We start from the raw sequence: 27,399 nt of genomic DNA, 5'->3' as shown, positions 1-27,399 counted from the left end.
ATAGAATCTCTGCCTTCGTAGCTGGTGTTCTGTTCCCGTGATAGGCTGGCGGATGAAGTAATTTTTTTGCGATATCAAAACTATTCGTTAACCTTTAGAAAGAAATCAAATCTGTTGGTGAAATGACTCAGTTATCATTAGTAAGCTTAATTTTCAAGTACAGGAACGTTACATAACTAAGTACTACTCGGCTTTAAAAAGTATTATCGAAGTGCTCCTGAATATGCCGAAAGTAATAAACTGTGGTGAAATTGAAGATACTGAGCTAGTGCTTGAAATTATAAATTGAAGATTTTTTTTCGGTTTGAGTGTTTTTGACACGGGGATTGCCACGTGCATAGGATGCAGTATCATATGTCTGCTATTAGGTGAAGGAATTTAAAAAGCGTGTGGGTTATGAAGACACAACACAGATGATTCTTATCAGGATCAGTTTAAGTGCCACAATATTCAGTGATATCTAATAAAATCAGTTATCTTATAGACAAAAGTGATAAACAAGGGAAACGGCTTCGCAATAAGCGTCTGGAGTGTAGAAATAATATTGGTTAAGTACTTATAACAACCAGAAAGTGCTCGAATTTCCATATCGAGCGTCAGTGAGTCGAAAATCGTTGTGTGACACGGAGCTGATGTCAAGTGGCACAGTAATTAGGTGAAACTGTCTCACGAATCCTGTTGGCAACAAAAATTTGCAACGATAAAACAGTTTAGAGTGAGATAAGTTTAGTGGTGCAATATCTTGTCATATCAGAAAGAACAGCCGCTTCATCAGTGTGAGGATGATGTTGGAACTCTGTGTTTATCGGATTACTTTATTTACAGGCTATATGGTGATTGAGCAGGTGGAAGTATTAGATGGAATTCAATTCAGTCGTTCTGATATATTTTGATTTTGTTGCCGAAACTGTGGAATCTGCCTTATTTTCATGAGTTACAAAGTGTTTTTGTATAATTGAAACAAATTGGACAGAAGCGCCGAACCGATAAAAATAGTTGCCGATTGCCGCATACAGATTACAAAATACTCGAACTCGTTAATTGAGTTGAGTTAGTTGGTTGCAAATTTGTACCCCAGTTCGGTACTATGTACATGGTTGATGTCCCCAGCGACCGTTTTGGAATTGATGCTCCATGTCTGGTATTAAGTTGAGAGGTTACTTCCGAGAAATTTTATCGTCGATAAGGCAAGAGTCCCGCAAAAAAGTATTGCAAAAGCGCAAGTGTCGGTTTGGACTTAGCCGATATTTTTAATGATAAAGAGTAGAACAGTGTCCAGTGTGGAGTCCCATGATTGTGCGTGTTGAAGTAACTTTTTCTGTTTGGAAAACGGTTGGCCGCTTACCCAGAGAGATAGTAGCCCTTACTTTTGTAGACCCCAAATCCAGTCTTGGACCCGATTTTTGAGCCATTCGTGTAGAAACGAATGGTGCCCGATGGAAACCCTCCAATGAATGTTTCACATTGTAGTGTAGCGTAAGCACAGAATATTTCGTAGATTGCAGACTGATGACTATCACTTCCACCCAGATTGCTTAAGGAACAATATTTGTGAGTAACATTTGAACCAATCTGAGGTGGATTTGGCCTGACAGTCATCACTGCCGACCACATCCATCTCTACCGTGGCTTGGGGATATTAGAAAGGATATTGATCATGCGATACTTACGTATGAAGCGTATGAAGCGCACAACCTTACTGGAATTTGTTCTTCAGATTTCAGAGGGTTCCAGTAGACCACTCTCGAAGAACTTATATTTTTTGATAAAAATTGCCGGACATCGGCATAACAGATGTTTCGAGTCAACTTTCTACATGCCACATAATCAGCGTTGCCAGGTATCCAGATTTAGCTGGATTATCCAGATTTTTGGACATGTATCCAGGTAAACAGCTTTGATTTGAAATTATCCAGATTTTTCATGGATGATCCAGATTTTATCCAGATTTTATTTTCTCTGTTCCGCAAAAAGGTCATCACTTCAATTTTGGCGCGAAATTTTGCAATTTTGTCACCTCAAATTTTGCGTACACCAAGACTTTTATCCGGAAAATTAACCTTTCACCCCACGAAATGACTGCCAGATTTTTTCCAGATTTTTATTTTGCCTTTCCAGATTTTTTAAAAAATGACCTGGCAACGCTGCACATAATCGACATGTATTATCTTGAAGTTTTTTCAAACCTTCAAATGATAAAGGCTCGGACAATGCCCTGTCATTAAACCAGTATATGTGCTTAGATCTTTTTTTGAAAGATCCAGTGTTTTACAAGTCATAGAAACGTTCGGTGTGATGGAACACCTCGACTGCCTGCAGATGAAGGTGTTTGTCCAGTTGAATTCCACTTTCAGAGTTTCCCATGCTTTTAGTTCTATTCTAAGGGAACAAACGGATAGACCACAGAAGGGTTTTGGTCCTATGAACTGATGAGACGATCCAAGTCTCGCCAGTTCCTTCATTTATTTATTTATTTATTTATTTCATCGGCTCTTTCGTTCCCATCTATTCAACAGTGACCAGGAACCCAATATAAGTCTACTTGATTATTGCAACCCAGTGTTTAGAGTGATCATATTGACTGTTTTTAAATGATGCGAATTAGTTTTGCCATGATTTTCGAAAAGCTTGGTTTATTGGCCTGAAAGCTTTCTGGATTGTCTTATTCTGTCGTCCAGTTTTTCATATTTGAATACCTATTGTCAGTCTCCATCTAGTAGGTATGTAGTTTAGTATTACATTTATTTTACAAATCTCCATAATGTCTGGAACATGGAGTTGCCAACTTTTGTTAAACAAAATGGCAGGATTTCATTTTTTCCCGGATACTTCTATGGTTTAGGGGTATAGTGCATATTCTACCTTCGATGTTCGATGTATTTGCGTTTTCTTAGCGTACTAACTTCGTTTCTTGCTCCACATGAAGATGTATAGGCAGTAAGGTTTCTATAGCTGTAGTTGTGCGCAAGGCACTGGTAACTGTAAGACTGGGCATTGAAGTTTATTAGATGTTGCCTAAGCCGTTATTTCATTTACCTCAGGTACCATACGAGGGTTGCGTTGGTTATACGTGACCAAGCAATGGTGATATAGGACCAGAGCGCTAATTATGTTTTCAGCCCCCAGGTTTTACCGAAAAGTGAACTGGGAGCCCAGATAGCTGGAGTCGCCTTCTTATTAGTGTTGTCTAGTTGAGCATTCCAGTTCAGCTTTTAATCCAGAATGATTGCATCACATTTTCCCTGAATAATAAGGTTTCAAGGCTTCTTAAAATGACTGTCTTTCGTTGACACCGAATTTTAAATTAATTCGGCTCTTATTGTATTGCACAGCTCTCCCTGCTCACCATACGTTCGGTACACACTAGAGATGGTCGGGTGTGGAAAATTTGTTACCCGTACCCGACCCGTACCCGATTCATCGAGAATTTTCAAACCCGTACCCGACCCGAACCCGAAGTCGGGTTTGTTTAAAATATCCGTACCCGACCCGAACCCGAAACTTTTTTTCAACTACCAGTACCCGAAAGAAAAATACCCCGAAATTGCCGGTACCCGACCCGTCCTGGATTTATATATATATATATATATATATATATATATATATATATATATATATATATATATATATATATATATATATATATATATATATATATATATATATATATATATATATATATATATATATATATATATATATATATATATATATATATATATATATATATATATATATATATATCATGTGTATATATATATATATATATATATATATATATATATATATATATATATATATATATATTTTTTTTTTTTTTTTTTTCAAAATACCTGGTTACGTCGCACATTTTATGCACTGATTGTCGACTGAGTTAGGCTAGAACCGAGTGTTCATGTGAACTAATGTTAATGAACCCAGATATATTGGTTCTCCTAGAATCCAGTGTATCATCTGTCACTGAGAACGTCCGCTCGTCTAATGTTGAAAAATTGGACCATTTTTATCACGATGCAAAAAATTTATTCGTAACTGTGTGCGGAGAATTTGGGTTCCATTTTTCGTGTTAGTTACCTATCATTTTTCGTGTTAGTTAGTCACCTCATTAACCAAGCACGTATGCGATGGAACTCGATAGATAATAGTATTGTATGCGATTCTTCTCAGCTACCGGCGGCTAGCAGCACTCTTTTGGATGGTATGAATTATTTGTGCCTTCACCAAAGGAACCTTATATGCAACGCTCTCAATCGGATTCTTGACTTAGTTTTTTGTTCGCCAAATTGTGAGGCTGCTGTGCATATCTGCTCGACTCCGTTTCTACCCGTTGACTCGCACCACCCCCCGCTTGAAATATCTCTTCCCGTGCAAGTTGTGTGTGAAGGATCAGCTGATAGGCGAAATGAACGGCCTTTGAACTTTCGTAGGATCGATTTCGAGACCATTTTGCAGTATTTGACTACGGTTGACTGGAGTACGATTTTTACGAACGATGTTGACGAAATGGCTGAAACGTTTTGTTCTATTTTGAGCAATTGGCTAGTTGCGAATGTTCCGCGGATTCGACCCCCTGTTTCACCCGCCTGGAGCACTTATCGCTTACGAGAATTGAAACGTGTGCGCAACGCTTGTCAACGGAACCTACGACGACGTATAGGTTTTTGAATTCCTGTCTCTACAAATCGTACGTATTACGGGTACAAATGAGTTTAACAAGAAATCCACGTAGTTTCTGACGTTTCATTGATTCTAAGCAAAAAAGTTCTTCAATACCAAAAAATGTCTATCTGAATGAGACTACATCAGACGCTATTGTTGATTCTTGCCAGCTGTTTGCCGAGCATTTTTCTTCGGTGTTCTCAACGAATCTCTCATCCAGAACAGAGATTAATGATGCCATCCGTGGTGTTCCTGCTGACTTGGTTGAACTGCGTGCTTGTACTGTAAACCTAGATATGGTATTGTTAGCTGCGAAAAAAGTTGAAACGATCATTTGCCCCTGGTCCTGATGGTCTACCTGCAGTTGTGATATGTCGCTGTATTGCTGCTGTAGCTCAACCTCTAAGCGACATTTTCAACCGCTCATTTCGGCAAATGAAATTTCCTCGCATTTGGAGCAGTCTTTTATGTATCCTGTTTTTAAGAGAGGTGATCGTCACAATGTGATCAACTACCGAGGAATTACGAGCCTCTCAGCCGCTTCAAAATTGTTCGAAATAATAGTGAGTAAAATTATTCTCGATGTCACGAAAAACTACATTTCTGTTGACCAACAAGGCTTTATACCTGGGCGGTCGGTTACAACAAACTTAATGAAATTTACCTCGGAGTGTATAACAAGCATGGAGAATAAAGTGCAGGTAGATACGATTTATACTGACTTGAAGGCAGCATTCGATAAAATTGACCTTCAAATATTGTTACACAAATTGTCTCGGCTTGGGATTTCTACTCAACTGGTGACTTGGTTGGAATCCTATCCAACTGATCGTGAACTTCGAGTGATGATTGATGGTTGTGTATCACGGCCTTTTTCAAATAAGTCTGGTGTCCCACAAGGCAGCAATCTCGGACCGCTTCTATTTATTTTGTATTTCAATGACGCTGCTTTGATACTGGACAAACGTTGTCTGAAACTAGTGTATGCTGACGACCTAAAGTTGTGTGCTATAGTACAAACGCAGGAGGATTGTTGGCGTTTACAAACCTGTTTAAGTTTGTTTGCTGACTGGTACCACAGAAACAAACTGATTATTAGTATAGAAAAATGCCAGGTTATCTCATTTCATCGTAAATAACAACCAACAGTGTTCGATTACCATATTGACGGCAAATTACTAACTAGAGTTAGTGAAGTGACTGATTTGGGAATTTTATTGGACTCAAAAATGACCTTTGATCTGCACCGTTCTGGATTAATATCGAAAGCTACATGACAACTAGGTTTTGTATCCAAGGTTGCTAAGGACTTTTCTGACCCACATTGTTAGAAGTTTTTGTACTGCGCACTTGTACGTCCAATTTTAGAATATGCAGTCATCAAATGGCATCCTTACCAGATTACTTGGAGGCTTAGGATTGAACGGGTTCAAAAACGGTTTATTCGCTTGGCCCTAAGGAACTTACCCTGGCGTAACCCCGACAGTTTACCTACATATTATGACAGGTGCCGGCTACTGGGATTAGATACTCTTGAACGTCGAAGGAAGTTACAGCAATCATTGTTTATCGCTAAGCTCTTAAATGGCGAAATTGATGCTCCTGGACTACTCCAAATGTTGAACTCTCGTATCCCAAACAGATCTCTTCGAAACACGACGTTATTGCAACCAATTTATCACCGTACCTTGTTTGGAAATAATGAACCGTTCACAGCGTGTGTTCGTAGCTTTACTGATGTTGAAGAGCACTTTGAATTTGACAAACCAACCCGATATTTTGTAAATAGACTTAGAAATGTGATTAACTAGTTTATTTATTCATTAAGACTATTTATTGTCAGATGGATTATTCAAATACAAATAATAAAATTGATCAGGGATTTCAACTATTTATTTTTTATTCATACGAATGATTCACTGCTGAAAATTTCTATTTTGTTTTCGAGAGATTATTAAAAATTCAATTGATTTTTTTTGAAAGATTCATAATAATTTTATAATGAACCAGATCGAAACAAGATGAATAGGGTAAATTAACCTTTAGTGGACCCCTTTATTTTATCTACCTGTGTTTGTGATGCAGACTGGCTGGACAAGATGTTTCACGATCAAAGTTTTCTGAAAATCACTCGATTTTTCTCATGAGTTAATCTGGCGGGTGGTCCGCTTGTTGCCTACTAACTTATTTTCATAAAACGGTTTTTGCTAATGGGTGTGCGCGCTTGCTAAAATCAACAATTGCGGCATCACTGACGGTTTTTGTCTTCGATAATGAATGTGCTTGCTTGCTTATAGCGACACTAGCGGCATTATTGCCCACTAAGCAAAATTTCCAAATTACCCGTATTTTTCTGGTCGATGAAATCGTTATCGAGTGGCACGTCTGTTTGTCTGTGGTTCGAAATTGTTACCAAACGATATTTAGTAATAATTACGTAGGAGGCATTCCGGAAAGAGTTTATTTGCAACAGTGCGTTTTGAACTGTCCTACAGATCTGACGTTTTGTCGGTTGCTTGTGGACTGGTCTTTGACTGCCTATAGCTTCAAAGTTTGTGTTTTGTCAGTGTGTCTTTTAAAGACTACCTGAAAGTTATTTCCCATCAGTCTTTCTCAAGACTACCTACTTTTGAATTTAACATTTGTTTTAACTTTTTTCGTATCACCTGAAATGGCTGGACGAAAAAAGAAACCACGCATCGCTGCGGGGAGGAAAAGAGAGGCATCTCTTTCTGACACTTCGAGTGTCTGTAGTGACAATCCTTTTGATATTTTGCCTGAGCAAGAAGCTGGTGAAATGGAAGTTATGAGAAATGAAACTATACAAAATGTAAATTCTTTGAAAAAGGAAAAAGTTCCACCTATTGTGGTAACTATTTCTTCTGAATTCAATATTTTCATGAAGGAACTTTCAACGTTTGTTTCTGACGTTAAAGTTACCTATCAAATTGGTCGTAGAGGCGAATGCCGCTTATTAGCCGACTCTATAAAGGGTCGTAATCGTCTTATTCAGTATTTAACTGAAAAGAAGTATAAATTTTTTACACGACGACACGAAGAGCGCCAAGCCGTTCAAGGTCGTATTGAAAGGTCTCACCAACGATCAGACCGTTGATGAGATCAAACTTACTTTAACAGAATTACTTGGCTAGCCCCTACCCAAGTAATTCTAATGAAACAAAAATCACGAGGCGAAAACAGTCAGCGAACTGGAATTTCTCTTGTTAATTATTTAATTCATTTTAACCGCAATGAGGTTAACAACTTAAATTTTTTTGAAAAAGCACATGCTTTGTATAGTGTGCGTGTAAAGTGGGAAATTTATAGGAAGTATGGTGGAGGTGAAAAGCATATCACCCAATGCCGTACTTGCCAACGTTATGGCCATGGTTCCAAATTCTGTAACATGGACCAAAAATGTCTTAATTGTGGAGACTCTGCTCACAAAAAGGACACATGTCCTGTGAAAGAGAGTAAAAATTTTCGCTGTGCGAATTGTAACGGCAACCATATGTCAAATTTTTATCAATGCCCAGTCCGTTTAGCAATTGTTAAGGCAAGGCAAGGTAAACAAAATTCAATTTCTCAATTAAAACCAACTTCAAAACAAAATTCTCCAAGCGTACGAGTGACGCATAGTTTACCTACTCCTTTGCATACCCGTTTAACTTATGCACAGGTTACAGGTAGTTCGAACATTATACCGCCTAGTGTTGGTAGTTCGAAAATGACCGTTAATATGGGTAAGCAAAACACGCTAGAAAATAATTGTACACCTATTACTCCAGCTAATATTGCTGCCAAAAATATTTTTTCTAACGTCAACTGCCTGGGGCCTATTACGGCAGGTAAACTTTTTTTTTTGCAACAGGCAATGTTCGATCTTATGAACGCCATGTTGCAGGCAAAATCAATGTTTGAAGCCATTCAAATAGGCACAAATTTTACTATTAAAATTGTTTCTAATTTAAAATTTAGCAATGATTTTAAATGAAACAATTAAAATATTAAATTGGAATGCTCGCTCATTGAAGGCCAATGAGAATGAGCTTTTTAATTTTTTAACAGTAAATAATGTGCATATTGCAGTTATTACTGAAACATTTTTGAAACTTAACATAAAATTAAAATATGATCCCAATTACGTGGTTCATAAATATGATAGGATTCAGGGTTCCGGCGGTGGAGTTGCAATTGGTATTCATCGCCGAATCAAACATCGTGCTCTTCCTCATCTTGAGACGAAAGTTACTGAAACTTTGGGAATTGAAGTTCAAACTGAACTTGGGATTTTATTTATTGCCGCAGCATATTTGCCATTTCAATGCACACGCGAGCACAAAAATTATTTTAAAGGTGATTTACAAAAACTCATCAGAAATCGTTCGAAATTTTTTATAATCGGCGATTTAAACGCTAAACATCGTTCATGGAATAATTCTCAAAGTAATTCCAATGGCAGAATCTTATTCAATGATTGTTCTTCAGGATACTATTCTATTTTGTCTTCGAATAGTCCTACATGCTTTTCTTCTGTAAGAAACCCTTCAACAATTGATTTGGTGCTAACAGATCAAAGTCATGTATGTAGTGATTTGATCACACATGCTGACTTTTTCTTTATCACATGAATCAGTTTTAAACCCTATGAGCTCTGTTTTTAATTATAACAAGGCTAATTGGGAAAGATACAAAACTCATATTGAGAGAAATTTCAATAATGAGCTTGATTTGCAAAACGAAGTGAATATTGGTTCCGCTTTGGAAGCATTAAAATGTGCAATTGTTGATGCCAGGAATTATTCTGTTCCAAAGGCTCAAGTGAAATTTGATTCACCAATAATTGACGAAAATCTTCAACTTCTAATTCGTTTGAAAAATGTCCGCAGACGTCAATATCAACGTTCTCGTGACCCTGTTTTTAAAACTATTTATAAAGATTTATTTGAAAAATTGAAACCATATGCAAAACCTTTTCGGAAGCTGTCGAAGATTCTTAAGAATCCTTCAAAGCCTATTCCAGTTTCAAAAGATGGTGAACGTTTTCTTGTATCCAATGAACAAAAGGCTCGAAGACTTGCTCTGCAGTTTGAGAGTGTTCATAACTCAAATTTGAGTTTTGTGAGTCCAATTGAAAATGAAGTCACACGTCAATTTGATTTAATTTCTTCCCAGAATTTTTTACCTGCAGAAATAATTGAAACTAACTTGAATGAGATTAAATCAAAAGCACCTGGTGACGATGGAATCTTTAATATACTAATCAAACATCTCCCTGAGAGCACAATGGAATTTTTAGTGAAAATTTTCAATTGCTGCTTCAAAATTGCATATTTTCCCAAATTATGGAAAATTGCAAAAATTACTCCAATTTTAAAACCGGATAAGAACCCAGCTGAAGTTTCAAGTTATCGACCAATCAGTTTGCTTTCTTCAATAAGTAAACTGTTTGAGAGAATTATTCCTAACAGAATGATGTCACACATCAACGAAAATTCAATTTTTGCAAATGAATTTGGATTTCGCCATGGGCATTCCACTACTGATCAATTGCTCAGAATTACTAATATGATACGAGCTAACAAATCTGAAGGTTATTCCACTGGAGCTGCTCTTTTAGACATAGAAAAAGCATTCCAAAGTGTTTGGCATAAAGTTTTGATTGCGAAACTGCAAACTTTCAATTTTCCAATTTTCCTAATCAAATTTAAAAAAATTATCTTACTGATCGAACTCTGCAGGTTGTCTATCAGAATTCAAAATCTGATAGATTTCCTGTCAGAGCAGGTGTTCCTGAAGGTTCAGTCTTGGGTCCAGTCCTGTACAACATATTCACTTCAGATCTTCCTGATTTGCCTCCAGGATGCACAAAGTCATTGTTCTGCGATGACACAAGCATTTCCGCAAAAGGAAAAAGTCTTCGTGTCATATGCAGTCGATTGCAGAAAAGTTTAGATATTTTTTCTTCCTACTTGCAAAAGTGGAAAATCTCTCCCAATGCTACTAAAACTCAAATGATAATTTTTCCGCATAAGCTTAGGGCTTCTTTCCTCAAGCCAAACAATAATTACGTTGTCAAGATGAATGGGGTTATTTTAAGTTGGTCTGACAAGGTTAAGTACTTGGGACTAATTTATGATAAAAAACTTATTTTCAAAGAGCACATTGAGAGTATACAAGCCAAGTGCATCAAATATACGAGATGTTTATATCCTCTCATTAACAGGAATTCTAAACTTTGTTTAAAGAACAAACTTTTGATTTACAAACAAATTTTAGACCAGCAATGCTTTATGCTGTACTGATCTGGTCAGGTTGCTGTTCAACAAGGAAGAAAACGCTCCAAAGGATTCAGAATTAAATTCTGAAATTCTGATAATGATTTTGAAGCATCCTCCTTGGTTTGGTACACTCGAATTACATAGACTTACTGGTGTTGAACCATTAGAAGCTATGTCAAATAAAACTATTAACAATTTTCGACAAAAATCGTTGCAATCCTCAATTGTTACGATAAGCTTTCTTTATAGCCAATAAGTTAGCAATAAAGTTAGTTGTAAGTTTACTTCCCCTTTTCTGACAAGTAGGTTTAAATCCCTACGAATGATAAGTCCTAATTGCGAAAGCAAACAAATCCTAACAATTGAAATTACAAATTTTTAACAGTGTTGAGAAGTCACCATTTGTGATTGGACACACATACTCATTATTCACTAATATTTATCATAAATACTTAAGCTACTAACAAATACCCCCTTTAAAAAAAAGAAAAAAAAAACTGCGAAATACGCTGGCAGGATTTTTACTGGAAGCTTATGAAATTTATTATTTTACGTGGAAATAAAACCAAACTGTTATGTGTACCCTACACTGAATACAAACATTTTTTCAAGCAAGGCGATACCTTCAAGTTATTGAAATACCTACTGTGCCCATAATTCAAAAATTGGCTAATATGCCATTTTTATCAATCAAAATCGAGAAAACGGTTTCTCGTGATGGTAAACACCCTTAACAAGGTCCCTGCGGATCCCGATTGTCAAAAAATGCATTTGGGAAGGCAGCAAACGTGAAACAAATTTGGCTAATATCCAAAATAATTGAGAACTTGGCTAATATCCAATATGTTTCAATGTGTGGCATGTACACGAACCAGTGTGTTATTACTTGTACCGCAAAACCCAATAATTAAACAGCGTGAATGTTTTCTTCTGTCGTGAAGTTTCACAGTCTCAGAAATGCTATTCGGCGTTTTGATTAGAACTACTTCTAATTTGTTAAATTTTAAATTTATTGAAGAGAAGATTCAGATTTCATTTTGGATTCGGTGAGAAAAAATAAGGAAGTGGATTATCATTAAGAAGTGAGATTATCAGGAATTAATATTATTTTTGTTTTATTGTTGTATTTATGAATTATATTGGTTCATCATCAGATCCGTCTTCATGTGTCGGAAGTTGATACCAATATAATTTTTTTTCGGGTGGTAACAACGCCTCAACTTTTTGAATTATTCCTTGTTTACGTGAAAATTCAACTCCTTTCGGTAAGGCTCGAAACTGCATCGTTGATGCTAAGTCGAAACCAGCCGATCAAATCCTCCTTAACTGATCCCTGGTGAATAAGTTGCAGGATTTCGTTGGTCCATTGAAATCCTTTCCATACGTGAAATCGAAGGATCCTCTAGAAAAGACTATCAATCTCACCTCGTTGAGTTTCGGACGCGGTCTTAGATTTGTTGCCGGTTTACATGCCATATCGCATGAGAAAAAATCTGTAGGGAGCATCTTCACAGCAACCGCGTTTTCTTGTGCTGTGTCAAGACACTGGCAAAAATCTTCAAACGTGTGGATTTCTCCTTTGGCCGCCCTTTTCATCCGTTGCTCGGCGTGATGAAACGAGTCAGCGGACATAAAGGTATGCCCTGGCTCGAAATACTGAAACTCGATAACAGTTGTTTCAAGCATTGTCGAGTTGATAAGCAAAATTATAAACAGGAACAGATTCCAGTTTCTATTTTGACTGCTGCAATTGTCCAGCCAAAATACAATGTGCTTAGCAGTCCGCTCAATTTGAAAATATTTCAAAAAGCAACTCATAATATCGGATGCTTTTCGCCCAGAAATGGATTCGTCCCAGACAAAACCATAAACGGACCCACGCTTTGCACCATCCACTGGAGCAAACGTTTGGTGCAGAACCTTTATTCGTTTCGTGAATATAACGGTCTTGAAAGAATCCATTCCAGGAATTTGAACCACCTGTAATGACATAATGAAATTAGTAATCTTTGAATTGAATGACAAATTTATATGCTTGTAAGTAGTCTTTTGCAGGTCAACGGACATGATAACTGCCCTTTGGTTGTTCTTATCTTTTTGATATTCTTCACGACAAAAGCTGGCTCGTAGTTTGTGATCTTGCCAAACTTGACAAGCTTCACAAGGCTCAATTTCTGGAGGAATTTCTTGTTCGTTGAAATCCTTTCTGTGATTAGCTTCAACAGCATGCGGACGGTGGAATTCACACACCTCACATTCTTCTAGTCCAAGCTTGGTAAATTTTATGTTCAGATTGCGAAGAATGCTGAACAAAATACATAATTACGAATATGTGTGTAAATAAAAAAAGAAAAGTAACATACCCGCAGTAAAAATTGTATGAACACTTTTTATCGTCATCAGTCTGTTTTGCACTATATGCATCAAACAAACGTCTGGCTGATAGATCCGATGGCAGGTATTTAACATGCGGTGCGTGGACACGGCGATAATGAGATATCGAAGGTTTGTAGGTTAGAATGTATTCTGTTACAGCGACAGCGAGATCTTGGCTCTTCAATCGCTGCTGCATGCCCCTTTTATCAATTGCGCCATCGTCTCTCATTTCCGTGTTGAATGCACGAGTGATGATGTTACTGGAACAAAATAATGCAGTTCACTTCCGAGCGTGATTTAAAAGATTTTTATGTAAAAATTATACCTGCTCGATTTTTCATAACCAATAGTATTTAAAAAAAATTGGCCACATACATTCAACGGGATTTGCTGAGCGTCCGGAAGATAATATTTATAGGTCGATACTTTGCGATGTTCATCCGAGTTCACACGTCGTCTCTTTACCTCTTCTCTTTGAACATGCTCTCGGATGAAACTTTTCTGCTCAACACTACTTTTCTTCCAATAATCGATGTTGACATGGCATCTTGTGTCTTTTTCTATAGATTTTTTTTTGTTAGGGAATAAGAATTACGTTGTCCATTGATGTGAACTTTTGTAATAACTATAGATTTACAATACAGGTGACAGAAATCGCAGCTTTTGAAAATCACAGCGTGAGTAAGCTGCTTGTTTCTTCTCGATTCAATAGCTCGAGCCTCACGCTTACGCAGTGGTTTAACCGGGTTGCACGAAACAATTGTTTCGTCGTCCTTCTCGTCCTCACTTGTGCTTCCGTACTGTTTTATTGCATTTAAAGCCATTTCTATCACCAACGCGCACGATATAATTCACATCGTATGGATATTAGCCGAATTGCACACCGATTTGTCAAATGAACTTTCGTTTATAATCGAAAAAACGGCTACTGCGTTAAAAATACTTGGCGGGTGGAATTTTCCTGCAGATTTATCTGTTTTAACTCAACGGTAAGGTTCCAGCATATATGAAGGGAGATATACTCGATAAAAAAGTTGCCATGAACAGTCAAAACATATTGAACCGACAAAAAAACTTTAAAATGCGTTTTTCCTGATTTCATGTCTATGGCATATTTGCCAATTTTTGAATTGTGGGCAGTACTACTAAAAGATGCTTTTTTTCCTGGTTCTAATTGACAGCTCATTCTGGTTCATTTGACACTCCCACAGCTTCTTATCCGTTTCCGCACAAAAATCGAATTTTTCGTACCCGACCCGTACCCGACCAGTTGAGAATTTTTCAAACCCGTACCCAACCCGAACCCGAAGCCTTTTAAACTACCCGTACCCGACCCGAAACCGAAAAATATTTTTTGGCGTTACCCGAAACCCGACCCGAACCCGTCGGGTACGAGTATCGGGTAAAAATACCCGTAGCCGACCATCTCTAGTACACACCCCGATAGCCACTGACGGCAGCACGGGCTTTTTTATCTCTCTTGGATCATTTTAGCTATCGCTAATGATAGCCTTCACTGTCCGACATCCTTCGGCACGAATCCGAGCGGGATGTTTTTGTTTGGTATGCGACCATTGTTTTGATCTTTTGTGGTATGAGCGGGATGTTAGGTGATTATGATTTATCAGTATAGTATCGCCCCGCAGTCATTAGGGATCTTTACATCGAGCTCGTATACGAATACCCAGCCGTAAACTGTGTATCTTCCATTACTCGTCAATGGAGGTGAGTATTTTTACAGCTGGGTATTTGTTTACGAGCTCGACATGAATACCCATATTTTCTGAAAATTGACTGTGACAGACGTATCTTCTAATGTAGTTGTGTTTTTTCTACTCCAGAGCATTGGTTGGATCCAGTCAGTATACACCAAAAAGGCGCCATGATACTAAGGGAACTGTCAACATTAAAGCGGGCGAGCTGTATACTTTTGCCGTTATTCGTTTTGGTGTGACAGTTGTTATAACGGTGAGTTCTATGTCACCTCTCTGGCGTATAGACTGACTAGTTGAATCCAGCGCATTATAGCACTTTCTACTTCTTCATGTTATAGAGCCGTATGAATAGATGCGAAGGACATGTTATCGAAGGCACTTCAATGTCAAGAAAAGCGGACTGGACGATACGCTCCAGAAGCTGCATTTCGTTTTAATTCAGCTAATAGTTAACTTGAAGGAAGGCTGGGGCGACAGATTCGATCGCCTGTCTGACCAAAACCTACTTGCCAGTTTTAACTTGTGGTATGATAAGTGTTGATCCGGATTGATCAATCCCGGTCCCGGTCAGATTGGTGCAAATTACAGTTGCTGGAACAAATGTACAAAGATGGCTTCTAGACGACAAACAAAATGACGCTGAATGCGCGTCGAATGTATATGAACCTTATTTCCATGAGGTTCAAGATGCCTAGACTTTTTGCAACATGCACAAAATTTAAAACGATTAACCACAATTCCGTTATTGTCTTTCATTGTTTCAACTCACTTCAACTATGAAATGTGCTTTGTTGAAATCGAAATTATCAATAAGGCAATCCACGAGACAGTTGCGATCAGCTGATTTCAGTCTGTTTTCAACTAATGACAGCTTTACGTATGTTCGATCGGTCGCAACTTGGATGCAATTCGGATCCAGAGGCGTGAAAAACAAATGTAATTCGATCGGTAGCTCTAGTGTGACAATCCTAAAAGCAACAATAGAAAATCACTTTTGATATTATTGCCGACATTCAAAGATTTCGGTTATTGTCGTGTTTTGGTTTTGTAGTTTAAAAAAACAGCAACAATAACAAACGTACAAGCAGTGAAACGTCACCCGTGGATTACCTTATACCATAGGGGCCATCCACATTCCACGTGGACAGTTTTCTAACGATTTTGACACCCGCTCCCCTCCACCTCTGTGGACAACTGCCAATATAAATTTAAAAAAATTTCCATGGACCGTGGACATTACACAACCCCCCTCCCTCCCCAAAAGCTGTCCACGTGGAATGTGGATGGCCCCATACTCTATTATTCAACTTTCAATGGTATTTAGGAATATATGTCCGAAATTCTGACGGATTAACAATTTCCAACCACTAACATTGTCGAGGGCTAATTGCTCGATAAGGCTTATTTCCCGGTTAGAATAACTTCACGTGGGCCTTCGTAACTATTTCGACTTCATTAATTTTTTGATTACCTACTAATGTTCAACGATTAGTCGAGACGCGGATAACTTGTGTACAAATTCAGAATAGCAAGGAAGATATGAGTGTGAATTTATCTAACCGGCACGTTAGTCAGGTCGAACAAAATGCAATCGGCATACAAGTCGTTGAAAATCCTTTGGGGTGTCCAGATTGTTCGATGCGTGTTATTTTACAAATAACTAATCGTGAACACAGTATATTGCGCATTCCTTATCATCTCGACTGCTCTTCTGCGCTGTTCCAAGATCATCAGTTTTGCTACGTCGAGGTCGTTGGATGCTTCTTCCTCCAGCTCCTCGCTCACCGCATCCTCCTCGCAGGTGGCGGATGTTTCTTCCTTGGAGGTGTCTGCCCACTGCGGGTTCTCGATCCACTTCACGTCGCCTGGTGCTGCAGCTTCCACGCCGAAACCCCGAATGAGTTTCGCAAGAAAGACGCATTCCGACGAACTTAACATTGACCCTGAAAAGATAATCATATGTTGATGTGCGTAAAATGATAATCATGCGTCAAATTGACTCCCGAACTTTAAATAATTAAACAGCTAGTTTCTCTCCTTAAATTATTATCAATGAATGGTCATTACGGATTTAAAAAAACAAAAAAAAAACGGCACTCGGTTTGAAAAAAATGGGCAATATTGCTGAAAGCGAGAAGTCAAATTGACACAGACTATCATTCCAGGGTTACATCCTTAGGCCGAAGTACTCAAGTGACGGCAAGTTGCGAGATACGGGAGTTTTACGGGGAGCTGCGTAGCCGCAAGGTTACAGAGTCCGCTCTGTCCAGCGGATGGTCGAATCTTAGTGGAACCAGGCCATCCGATTTCAAAAAGGACTTAAGCATGGGTTTAATCTCAGGCTCCCCACCAGTTACCCTTCCTTTACGCTAAAATCTACAAATACCTTTGCGTGACTTCCTCTTAACAAAAAATAAGTCCCTCTTATCAATAAAACTGGCCAGAAGGACGCACGACAAAACTTCTCCAGAGAATTATAGTTGGTGATATTTGGCAAGAGGAACGAGTATCGGTATAGTAGAACAGTAAGCGTGTAAGGAAGAGTAGCACATTACACACAAGCACTGATGAACAATAATAATAAGCATGCCACTTCTCAATAGAGGTATTGCTCTTAACAGAAGTGCGGGATACAGCAGACACCCGGGCCTATCTCACAATAGATTTACGATTCTGGTCGCAGTGAGGGAGTCCATACAGGAAAAAAAAATTGAGGGATAAAGCCTTTAAGTAGACCGAGTGTCGCGAAGCGCGAGCATTATCTTACTATCGGTACAGTTCCTTTTTAACAAAATTTCTTCCTGCGATCTTTGTGGAGATGCAGAGGTAAACATGGTTTTCAAAAAAGGAAAGATTATACTAAAATTTCTTTTTCATACACACGCGATAGCAAGGACAGAATCGATTTTTATCATACTGAACACCTTTAAACCGCAACATTACATGCAGCACTTATAATGACAAACGAAAATAATCTCCAATGCAATGGATCACAACAACAACCGGCGAATCTCAAAAACGGCATCAGCAGTGACACGTCATATCCCAAAAATAAAAGTTCTAAGAATATTCTCAACGTCAAATTCACTAAAGCACAGAAGAAAGCTGTCGGTATCTCTACCAACAGCAGTCCAGTTGCGTACTTTAAATTGGTAAGATTTGAAATGTACGACAGTAGCCGGGATGCCTAATGTATTTCACGTTTTGTTTTCCTTCTGCAGTTCCGATTTGCAACGTGGGGAGAGATAGGTGTAACTATTGTCGGAATAATATTGGCATCGGTTGCGTCACTCGGATTGCCTTATGGTGTCATTTTGTACGGAGAGTTTACGACGCTGCTGGTAGATCGAACCATGAGAGTGGGAAAATCTACCGACACCTCCATTCTGTCATTGTTTGGTGGAGGAGCAATACTGTAAGTAAATCAACCGTTTCCATAGGAACCGTTTTGATTCCTTAATTTTGTACAGAGTCAACGCCAGCCTAGAGGAGAACCAAGCGGCAATACTGGAGGATGCTAAGGCGTACGGTTTGGGTGCATTTACTGTATCGGCAGTGCAGTTCCTATCTTGTGCACTCAGTATTGATATGATCAATCGGTCGGCTAACCGGCAAATCAGTCGAATTAGGAAGTTGTTTCTCAAAGCCGTCCTGCGACAAGACATGACCTGGTACGATTTGAACAGCGATGACAGTTTCGCGGTTCGGATTACGGAGTATGTATACAATACATCTGTCAGGGCTTTAAATTGTTAAGATTTTTATTTTGTTTGTAGCGATTTAGATAAACTTAGGGAAGGCATTGGAGAAAAGCTTTCAATTTTTACGTATTTAGCAATGTCTTTCGTCATATCTGGGATAATTTCATTCTTTTATGGGTGGAAACTGACTCTAGTGATGTTGAGCTGCACACCCATTATTATTCTATCAGTTGCTGTTGTAGCTAATGTAATGTAAACATTTCTTATAATGTACAAGGAAAATTTTGTAAAATATTTATTTTTTACAGATGCAAAGTACATTGACCGAAAAAGAATTGAAGGCATATTCGTCGGCGGGTGCCGTTGCTGAAGAAGTGCTTAGTAGTATTCGCACAGTGGTTGCTTTCGGGGGTGAACGAAAGGAATTAGACCGATACAAAAGTCGTCTTACATTTGCAGAGGAAAATGGGCGGAAAAAGGGGCTTTTCTCTGGCATAGGGGGAGGAATTATGTGGTTCATCGTGTACAGTTGTTACGCCCTTGCGTTTTGGTACGGCATCAGTTTAATTTTGGAAGACCGTGGAAAGGATACGAAAGAATACACACCGGCTGTACTGATGATTGTTTTATTCGGTGTACTAGCCGGTGCCTATAACCTCGGACTATCATCTCCTCATCTAGAAGCTTTCTCTGCGGCGAAAGGGTCTGCAGCATCCATATTCTCCGTTATTGATAGAATACCGGCTATAGATTCGTTAGGTGATTGCGGTCTACGGCCTACGACTTGTACTGGAAATATCAAATTTACCGATGTGCAATTTCAATATCCATCACGAAGCGATGTTCAAGTATTACAAGGTTTTGACTTGACTGTAGAGGCTGGAAAGACTGTTGCTTTGGTTGGTCCATCAGGATGTGGAAAGTCTACCTGTCTGCAACTAATCCAAAGACTCTATGATCCCATGGATGTAAATATCACTTTTAATGATGAATCTTTGGTGAAATTGAACTTATCCTATTTTTCTAAATATTTTAGGGATATGTGACCATTGATGGAGTTAAGATTAGTGAACTAAATATTAATTGGCTACGCTCCTGTATCGGAGTTGTTGGACAGGAACCAGTTCTTTTTGGCACCAGTATAGCGGAAAATATCCGTTACGGTAATCCGGCTGCAAGCCAAAGTGATATTGAGGCAGCTGCTAAAATAGCAAATTGCCATAGTTTCATTACTAAACTACCTGACGGTTACAATACGGTGATTGGAGAGCGAGGCGCTCAAGTATCTGGTGGTCAAAAACAAAGAATCGCTATAGCTCGGGCCTTGGTTCGTAATCCAAAGATACTGCTTCTGGATGAAGCAACCTCCGCACTTGACCCAAGCTCAGAAAAACGTGTTCAGGATGCTCTAGAAAAGGCCAGTCGTGGTCGTACAACTCTAGTGGTGTCTCATCGACTGTCGACAATCACCAACGCCGATAAGATCGTGTTTATTGACAAGGGTGTAGTAGCTGAGCAGGGGACGCATGAACAGCTCATGGCTAAACGGGGCCTGTATTATAACTTGGTAATCGCCAGTGGAGACTTGCAGCAGGATGACGAGAGAAATGCACCTGAAGAGAAAAAACCAAATTTGGTGAGATTAAAGAGCACATGTTCTAATGAAGACGACAACTCAGATGATGAAGCTGATGTTATCAAATCGGCAGAAGCGATTAAAGAAGATAATGAAAGCGCGTATCCGGTGTCCGTAATGCGACTACTGAAACTAAATGCTGCCGAATGGCCGTATATCCTATTTGGATGTGTTGCTGCAGTAGTTGTGGGAGCTTCATGTCCACTTTTTGCAGTTCTATTCGGAGAAATGTATGGAGTAAGTACATTCGATATATGTCTCATGTGAGATCTTAACACTTGTTATTTGTTCATAGATCTTATCGGTTGCCGATCCAGAGTATGTGAAAGCGGAAGGTAATTTTTATTCGATACTTTTCTTGGTGCTAGGTGTGACCACCGGAATTGGTACTTTCTTCCAAACTTTTCTGTTTAACATTGCTGGTGCACGTTTGACAACACGCCTCAGGCAAAAGTCTTTTAAGGCTATAATCAGTCAGGAAATGGCATGGTTTGATGAATCAAATAACGCCGTCGGGGCTCTTTGTGCGCGTCTTTCCGGTGACTGCTCTAGTGTTCAGGGTGCCACGGGAACCAGAGTTGGATCCCTTCTGCAGTCCGGTGCTGCGATTTGCATTGGTATAGGAATTTCTTTTTATTATTCTTGGAACTTAACACTGGTTTCGACAATTGCTATTTTGATATCTATTATTGCGATCATGCTAGAATCGCGTTTTGTAGAACCAAGCGCATTGAAGGAGAAGCAGCGTCTCGAAAGTGCCATAAAGCTAGCATCTGAAGCCATATCCAATATTCGTACGGTAGCCAGTTTATGTCAGGAGCCCTACATACTCGAACGGTATGATAAAGAAATCGCTAAAGTTGACATCGCTTGCAAGAAAAAAACGAGACTTCGTGGAACGGTTTTTGCCATCGGTCAGGTCATGCCTTTTCTATGTTACGGACTTTCACTATCGTACGGTGGAAAGTTGGTATCAGATGGAGACGTTTTATATAAAGATGTGATAAAGTAATGGTGACATGTTTTAACGGTAGTTGCATCATGTATTTAAATTTTGCGAATAATTTTAGAGTTTCTGAAGCTCTTATTTTTGCTGCGTGGATGTTGAGTCAAGCGTTAGCTTATGCGCCCAATGTTAGCTCGGCCATGCTCTCGGCTGGTCGTTTAATGAAGCTTCTGGATCGTATCCCGAACATATATATATCCTCGAGTTCCTCTCGTCCACTAAGTCAGGTAATCATTTCAAAACCCGATGTCTTAAAAAAATTCACTCTTTCATAATGTTAAAGAATCTCGAAGGAAACATTGAATACTCTAACGTTGAGTTCCGGTATCCTACAAGACCTACGGCTCCTATTCTACAAGGGCTCAGTATGCAGATAAAAAAAGGAACTACAATTGCCCTAGTCGGACCTTCCGGCTGTGGTAAATCAACCTGTATTCAAATGTTACTTCGTTATTATGATCCAGATAACGGCAAAGTGGTGAGTGTTCCAAAAAATTGTTTCTGTAGATTCATTCTCAAAAAATTATCACAATTCTATTCTTAGGATGTCGATGGAATCTCCACGATAGATTTTCAGTTAAGCCGCATTCGGGCTCAGTTGGGTCTCGTATCACAGGAACCAGTCTTGTTCGATCGAACCATAGCAGAAAACATTGCCTACGGCGACAACAGCCGTGATATCCCTATGTCGGAGATCATCAACGCCGCCAAAATGGCTAACATCCACGAGTTCATTGTGAATCTTCCGAAAGGCTACGAAACTAGTTTGGGCTCAAAGGGAGCCCAACTATCCGGTGGTCAGAAGCAGCGTGTCGCCATTGCGCGAGCGTTAATTCGTAACCCACGCGTTCTGTTGCTAGACGAGGCAACGTCGGCTCTGGATAATCAGAGTGAGAAAATCGTACAAAATGCACTTGATCAGGCACGTCAAGGACGAACCTGCATCATTATCGCTCATCGTTTGACAACGATTCAAAACGCAGATGTGATTTGTGTAATTCAGAATGGTGTTATCGTGGAAAGTGGAACTCACGAAGAGTTGATGCTGCTTAATAGAATTTACGCCAAGCTGTATACCAAGAATTAAAGTGCCAGTTGAACTAAATGGTGTTTTCCATATTGTTTTGTTTACTTGATGCAATCCGAAAACATAATGTACCATGAGAAATATTTGTTTCAGTACATTCCTAGTTTTCTTATATTAGAAACTGATTTAAAACGAATCTCAGTGTAAGTAGTGCATCAGGACTCATGATTTTTTTAGAAATGATAAAGAATTTTATGAGAGACTTTAGATTAAGGTGAACTAGAAATTTCATGTACTTTCTTCACTTTCACTTACCTTTATGGCAACGGATCTTTAACGACCACTGTCGAATCCAGAATACGTCTCCACATCACTCATTTTAGGACTAGTCTTACACAATCGTCCCTAACATTCGCCGGACGGGCGTCTTCCTACACGACTCACGTCCAACGAGTGTGGGGTCTACCACGGAGTGGCTGATCTCTGTCGGGCACTCTGCTGAATATTATCTTCTTCTATTATCTTCGCTGGTCGCTTCACCGACCTTCGTGCCACGTGGCCAGCCCACTGTAGCCTGCCGTATTTTATCATCTTATTGTTATCGTCATGTTGGTATGATTGGTACACTTTGTGGTTCATGCGCCTGCGCCTCACTCCATTTTCCAGTTTTCCTTTAAGTATTGAATGCAGGCGCCCTTCTGAACGCAAAACGTTGTGCGGGCATGCATGCTGCGGGATCTCTGCTCTTCCACTGCTCTGCGGTTGATACCGACAATCCGCAAAGCAATGAAGCGTATGAGACTGCGTATGATTTTTCTATTGTTGTTTAGTCAACTCTTCAGTATAGTAGTACAGGACAGATAAATATTAGCTATAACTAAATCAATTATTGCTTTCTTAAACCTAGCTCTATCTATATTAAAATATACTCGTGGCCAACTTTATTAAATATTCTGATGCTGTAATATAACGGAATATTCTGACCAGAGCCTGACAAAGTTATTTTCAATTGACAATTATCAAATTATAGTGACGCTTTGACCCGTCGCTTTCAATTGAAAAGCTTTTGTATCATTCTAAAGCTCTTCGTGAGTCACACAACAATTATTCGGAGATCTTGCTCTGATTTTGACAACTAAAGGACTAGAAAATGATACAAATGCGTTTCAATTGAAAAAGAAGATTATCACCATCACTTTCACATGACGATTCTCAATTGAAAATAACAATGAGCGCTAACGGAGATAGGGGGCTTCCATACAGTACTTCGGGAAAATATATGAAAGAGGGAGAAAAGAAAACCGTGACGATATGAAACGGAGGACACCAAAAACAGTTTCACAATCCGAAGTGGTTACGCAGCGCCAGTGATCAACAGCGAAAAAAAATCCAAAATATTGATCGGAACTTGCGTGACGTATTTATTGGATGCCATTGCCGTTTTCTCTGCGGCTCACGGTTTAGAAAACTATCGTCAAACGACGCGATGCGGTGCTAGTTTCAATTGAGACGCTGAAGGGAATGAAAGAGTCTCTCTCTCCATCACTCTATTTGTCATTCTCATTTGTCATTTGAAATAGTCATCAGTTTCATTTGAAACGATCCGATGAACAACAGACAGGAAAGAGACAAAGAAGTGATTCGATGACAGCAGCCGGACCATACGAGGTTCGATGGGTTCAAGTCCGAAGGAATGTCCGATTGCGTAGATGACGATGGGATACACGGAAATTGAATTGTTCAAGCAGATAACTGTAGTCTATTGTGTCAGTTAGGAGGTCGTAAACAAGCATTAACAAGCAATTGTATCAGCTGACACCGGCTCTCGTAAGAACGTAGGATGCTTTCGATTTTGTTAATGAGTCCTGTGTGGTATGGTGCCCACACTGGTGCAGCATACTCCAAGAGGTGTTTTTAAGGCGTAGATATCTTCAAGGTCAGAGGCGTTTCGTCTAAGAAAACCAAGTATGGCGTTTGCTTTGGATGTAATCGTGTTGATATGCTCGTTGAATCGAAACATGCCTTCGATTGAGACTCCCAGATCCTTTATATAGTCGCATTGCTTCAAATATGCTTCCATTAATTCTGTACGTAAAATGTTGTGGGTTGCGAAGCCGGCTGTATGTAATATTGTTGCATTTTTTATTACGTTTGATGTAGAAAACAATCAAAATTAGACATTTATTAAAAATTTATTTGGAAATTGTCAACAAATTTTGCCCAGTGTACAATCATCACCGTATAGATTCAGTCCGAACCCCACATATTACTTGAAAATAAACACACGCTAGGAATCATGTTGCTCACCGCATGTGCTCGACATCGACGGCGAGGGCAGCTTCCGCTCGTGTCGAAGAGGAGAAAAGAAATTCATCGTTGCGAGTACAGAGGTGACAAAACTGTTAAAATAATAGCGATCGGGTGATTTGCACGGCGGCAGAATTTCGGCAAGATACCTAAATAAATTCAGAGTGAGTTTTCGGTGGCAGCAGTCTGACGAAAAACAAGTCGGAAAGTCGGAATAGTCACGACAAGATCGGAAAACGGCAGCTAAATCCCACATGTGTCGAAATTTCTGAGAGAAGGCCAACTGGGACAGCACAAAAGAGACCATTCCCAAATGTTAGATCCGAGAGCAGATCAATCACATCCGTACCTCCGAAGTACCGATTCACCGTAAGTCAACGCAAAATTGATCTCCCAATCATGTGGATTAAACAACAATCTGAAACAGGCACGTGGGCTAGAAATTGGTGGACGAAATTATAAGTGTGCCGAAATTATAAAGGTCATAGTCATCGTGGTCCATCCGTCATTTGGATTCGTTGTGGCTTTTGTTTAGTGTTTGCGATAACAATTCCATTCATGGTAGTTTTGCTCTACCGTTACCTGGAAACTTGCAACATTGTTCGCATACCTGTTTTACTAGGCACCAATACAATAGGTTATCTATACATCACGCTGCAGGGCATCAAGGACAGAGACTGTTTCGTTTCGTTTGGAGTCGAAAAACCGTGATTCGATGGGTTTGCGGATCTTTTTTTTCCGTGTTGGGTATTTTCGTCACTGCGACCAATTTTTCGATATTTTGTGACATATTCCCCCTTTTTAATTTTGCTTAGTCAGGATAACGTATCACTATTAGAAGTGGTCGCTATAGTCTGGCCAATAGCATTAGTCCAGTCCGGTATTATACTTCGTATGAAGCGCACAACCGTACTGGGATTTGTTCTCCAGATTTCAGAGGGTTCCAGAAGACCTCTCTCGAAGAACTTATATCTTTTGATAAAAATTGCCGGACATCGGCAAAACAGATGTTCCGAGTCTTCTTTTTCCATGCCACATACTCGACATGTATCATCTTGAAGTTTTTTCATAACCTTCAAATGATAACGGCTCGGACAATGCCCTGTTATTAAACCAGTATACGTGCTTAGATCTTTTTTTGAAAGATCCAGTATTTTACGAGTCATAGAAACGTTCGGAGTGATGAAACGTTTCGACTGCCTACCGATGAAGATGTTTGTCCAGTTGGATTCCACTTTCAGAGTTTCCCATGCTTTTAGTTCCATTCTAAGGGAACAAGCGGATAGACCACAGAAGGGTTCTGGTCCTATGAACTGATGAGACGATCCAAGTCTTGCCAATTCATCGGCTCTTTCGTTCCCATCTATTCCACAGTGACCAGAAACCCAGTATAAGTCTACTTGATTATTACAACCCAGTGTTTGGAGTGATTGAACACACTCCCAAACTAGTTTTGATGTGCATGTCGCAGACTTCAAAGCCTTCAACGCTGCTTGACTGTCGGACATCATGTAAATGTTTGAGTGTCTGTATTTCCTGCGTAGGCATATTTCAGAACATTCTAGTATTGCTTGGACTTCAGTTTGGAAGACAGTTGGCCATTGGCCCATTGGAACTGACAGGTCTATTCCTGGGCCAGTTACTCCTGTTCCCACTCGATTGTTCAATTTTGAACCATCTGTATAGAAAATGATTGATCCTGGGCGGAGATCAGGACCACCGCGTTCCCAAACATCACGCTCAGGTTCAAACATTCGTAATCGTCTTTCAAAATTGTATCTTTTCTCCATCCGGTCTTCATTGTTGATTGCGGATCTTAGGTTCAAGGGTTTGCCGTCGGGCATTTGTTCGTTGTCACTAGTTCGACTGACGCTACAGTTGGTTTCCATAGAAAAATCTTGTTGTTGCTCGATTTATCTTTAAACTCTCGAACAGCAATGCCTACTGGCAATGTATTAAAGTTCAGAGAGGCTTTCTTCTTCAGGGCCATCGGTATTCCAAATTTGAAAGAAATAAAGTTGAGTGTCCACGGATCTTGATATTGATCTCCGTACTGCACCGCCCAGCTGGTCCTGAAGTACAATGCTGGCCTAACAAGCCAATCGTCGTAGGTTTGAGTCTCGGCTCGGGAGAGACCGTTAGTGTCAGTAGGATCGTAGCACCAGCCCGCAATTGTCCTGTACACTAAACAGTTGGCTGCGAAGTCTGTGTATAATAAACAGTAGGTCGAGCTTCGAATCGACATGTAGCATCAAGGCTTTGCTTTGCTTTATTGCACCGCCCAAGGCTATTTTAAACAACAGATCCGAGACCCCGTCAGCATCCTTCAGACCGTCTAACATCACGGACAGGTCCAAAATTACGCCCACTATCCTGACACATGATGGCAAACCGTCGTTTTGTTGAGAAACCGTGTTCAAGGATAATCTTCATAATGCGCTTGACTGCATCGTACACTGCCTTGAAACCTATAAACATATGATCTCCTACGAAGATTTCCTGCAACGGCCATTGTCTATGAAACAGATTGCGAGAGAGAATCTAGTAAGCAGAATTGAGAAGTGTTATACCTCGATAATAATTGCAATCGAGTCGGTGGCCCTAACTCCTAAGATGAGACGATGGATTGCACGCAATAGCTGCTTACTCCCGGCTTTAAAATTTTTCGGCTTCCGCTTGTCCATCATCCTC

General features: G+C 39.5%; 1 protein-coding gene across 15 annotated transcripts; it reads left to right on the top strand.

Annotated features, from left to right (window-relative positions):
• On the top strand, window positions 1-22,488 carry LOC129725513 (multidrug resistance protein homolog 49-like). 15 transcript variants are annotated; one of them, XM_055681454.1, is made up of 11 exons: window positions 1-57; window positions 17,922-18,183; window positions 18,253-18,446; window positions 18,502-18,747; window positions 18,808-18,979; window positions 19,041-19,700; window positions 19,769-20,605; window positions 20,664-21,376; window positions 21,439-21,601; window positions 21,658-21,852; window positions 21,919-22,488. In XM_055681454.1, exons 2-11 carry the CDS (start codon window positions 17,989-17,991, stop codon window positions 22,459-22,461), a joined length of 3,918 nt encoding a protein of 1,305 aa, XP_055537429.1. In that variant the 5' UTR covers window positions 1-57; window positions 17,922-17,988; the 3' UTR covers window positions 22,462-22,488. The 15 variants fall into 15 exon arrangements, with proteins under 15 accessions (XP_055537429.1, XP_055537431.1, XP_055537440.1 ...); XM_055681456.1 differs by having other exon boundaries at window positions 1-140; XM_055681465.1 differs by having other exon boundaries at window positions 2-57; window positions 17,981-18,183.
• Window positions 22,489-27,399: the final 4,911 nt, after the last annotated feature.

The sequence above is a fragment of the Wyeomyia smithii genome, chromosome 2 (assembly GCF_029784165.1).
Source record: "Wyeomyia smithii strain HCP4-BCI-WySm-NY-G18 chromosome 2, ASM2978416v1, whole genome shotgun sequence".
NCBI classification, from domain to species: Eukaryota; Metazoa; Arthropoda; class Insecta; order Diptera; family Culicidae; genus Wyeomyia; species Wyeomyia smithii.
This window is presented reverse-complemented; position numbering and strand designations above follow the sequence as displayed.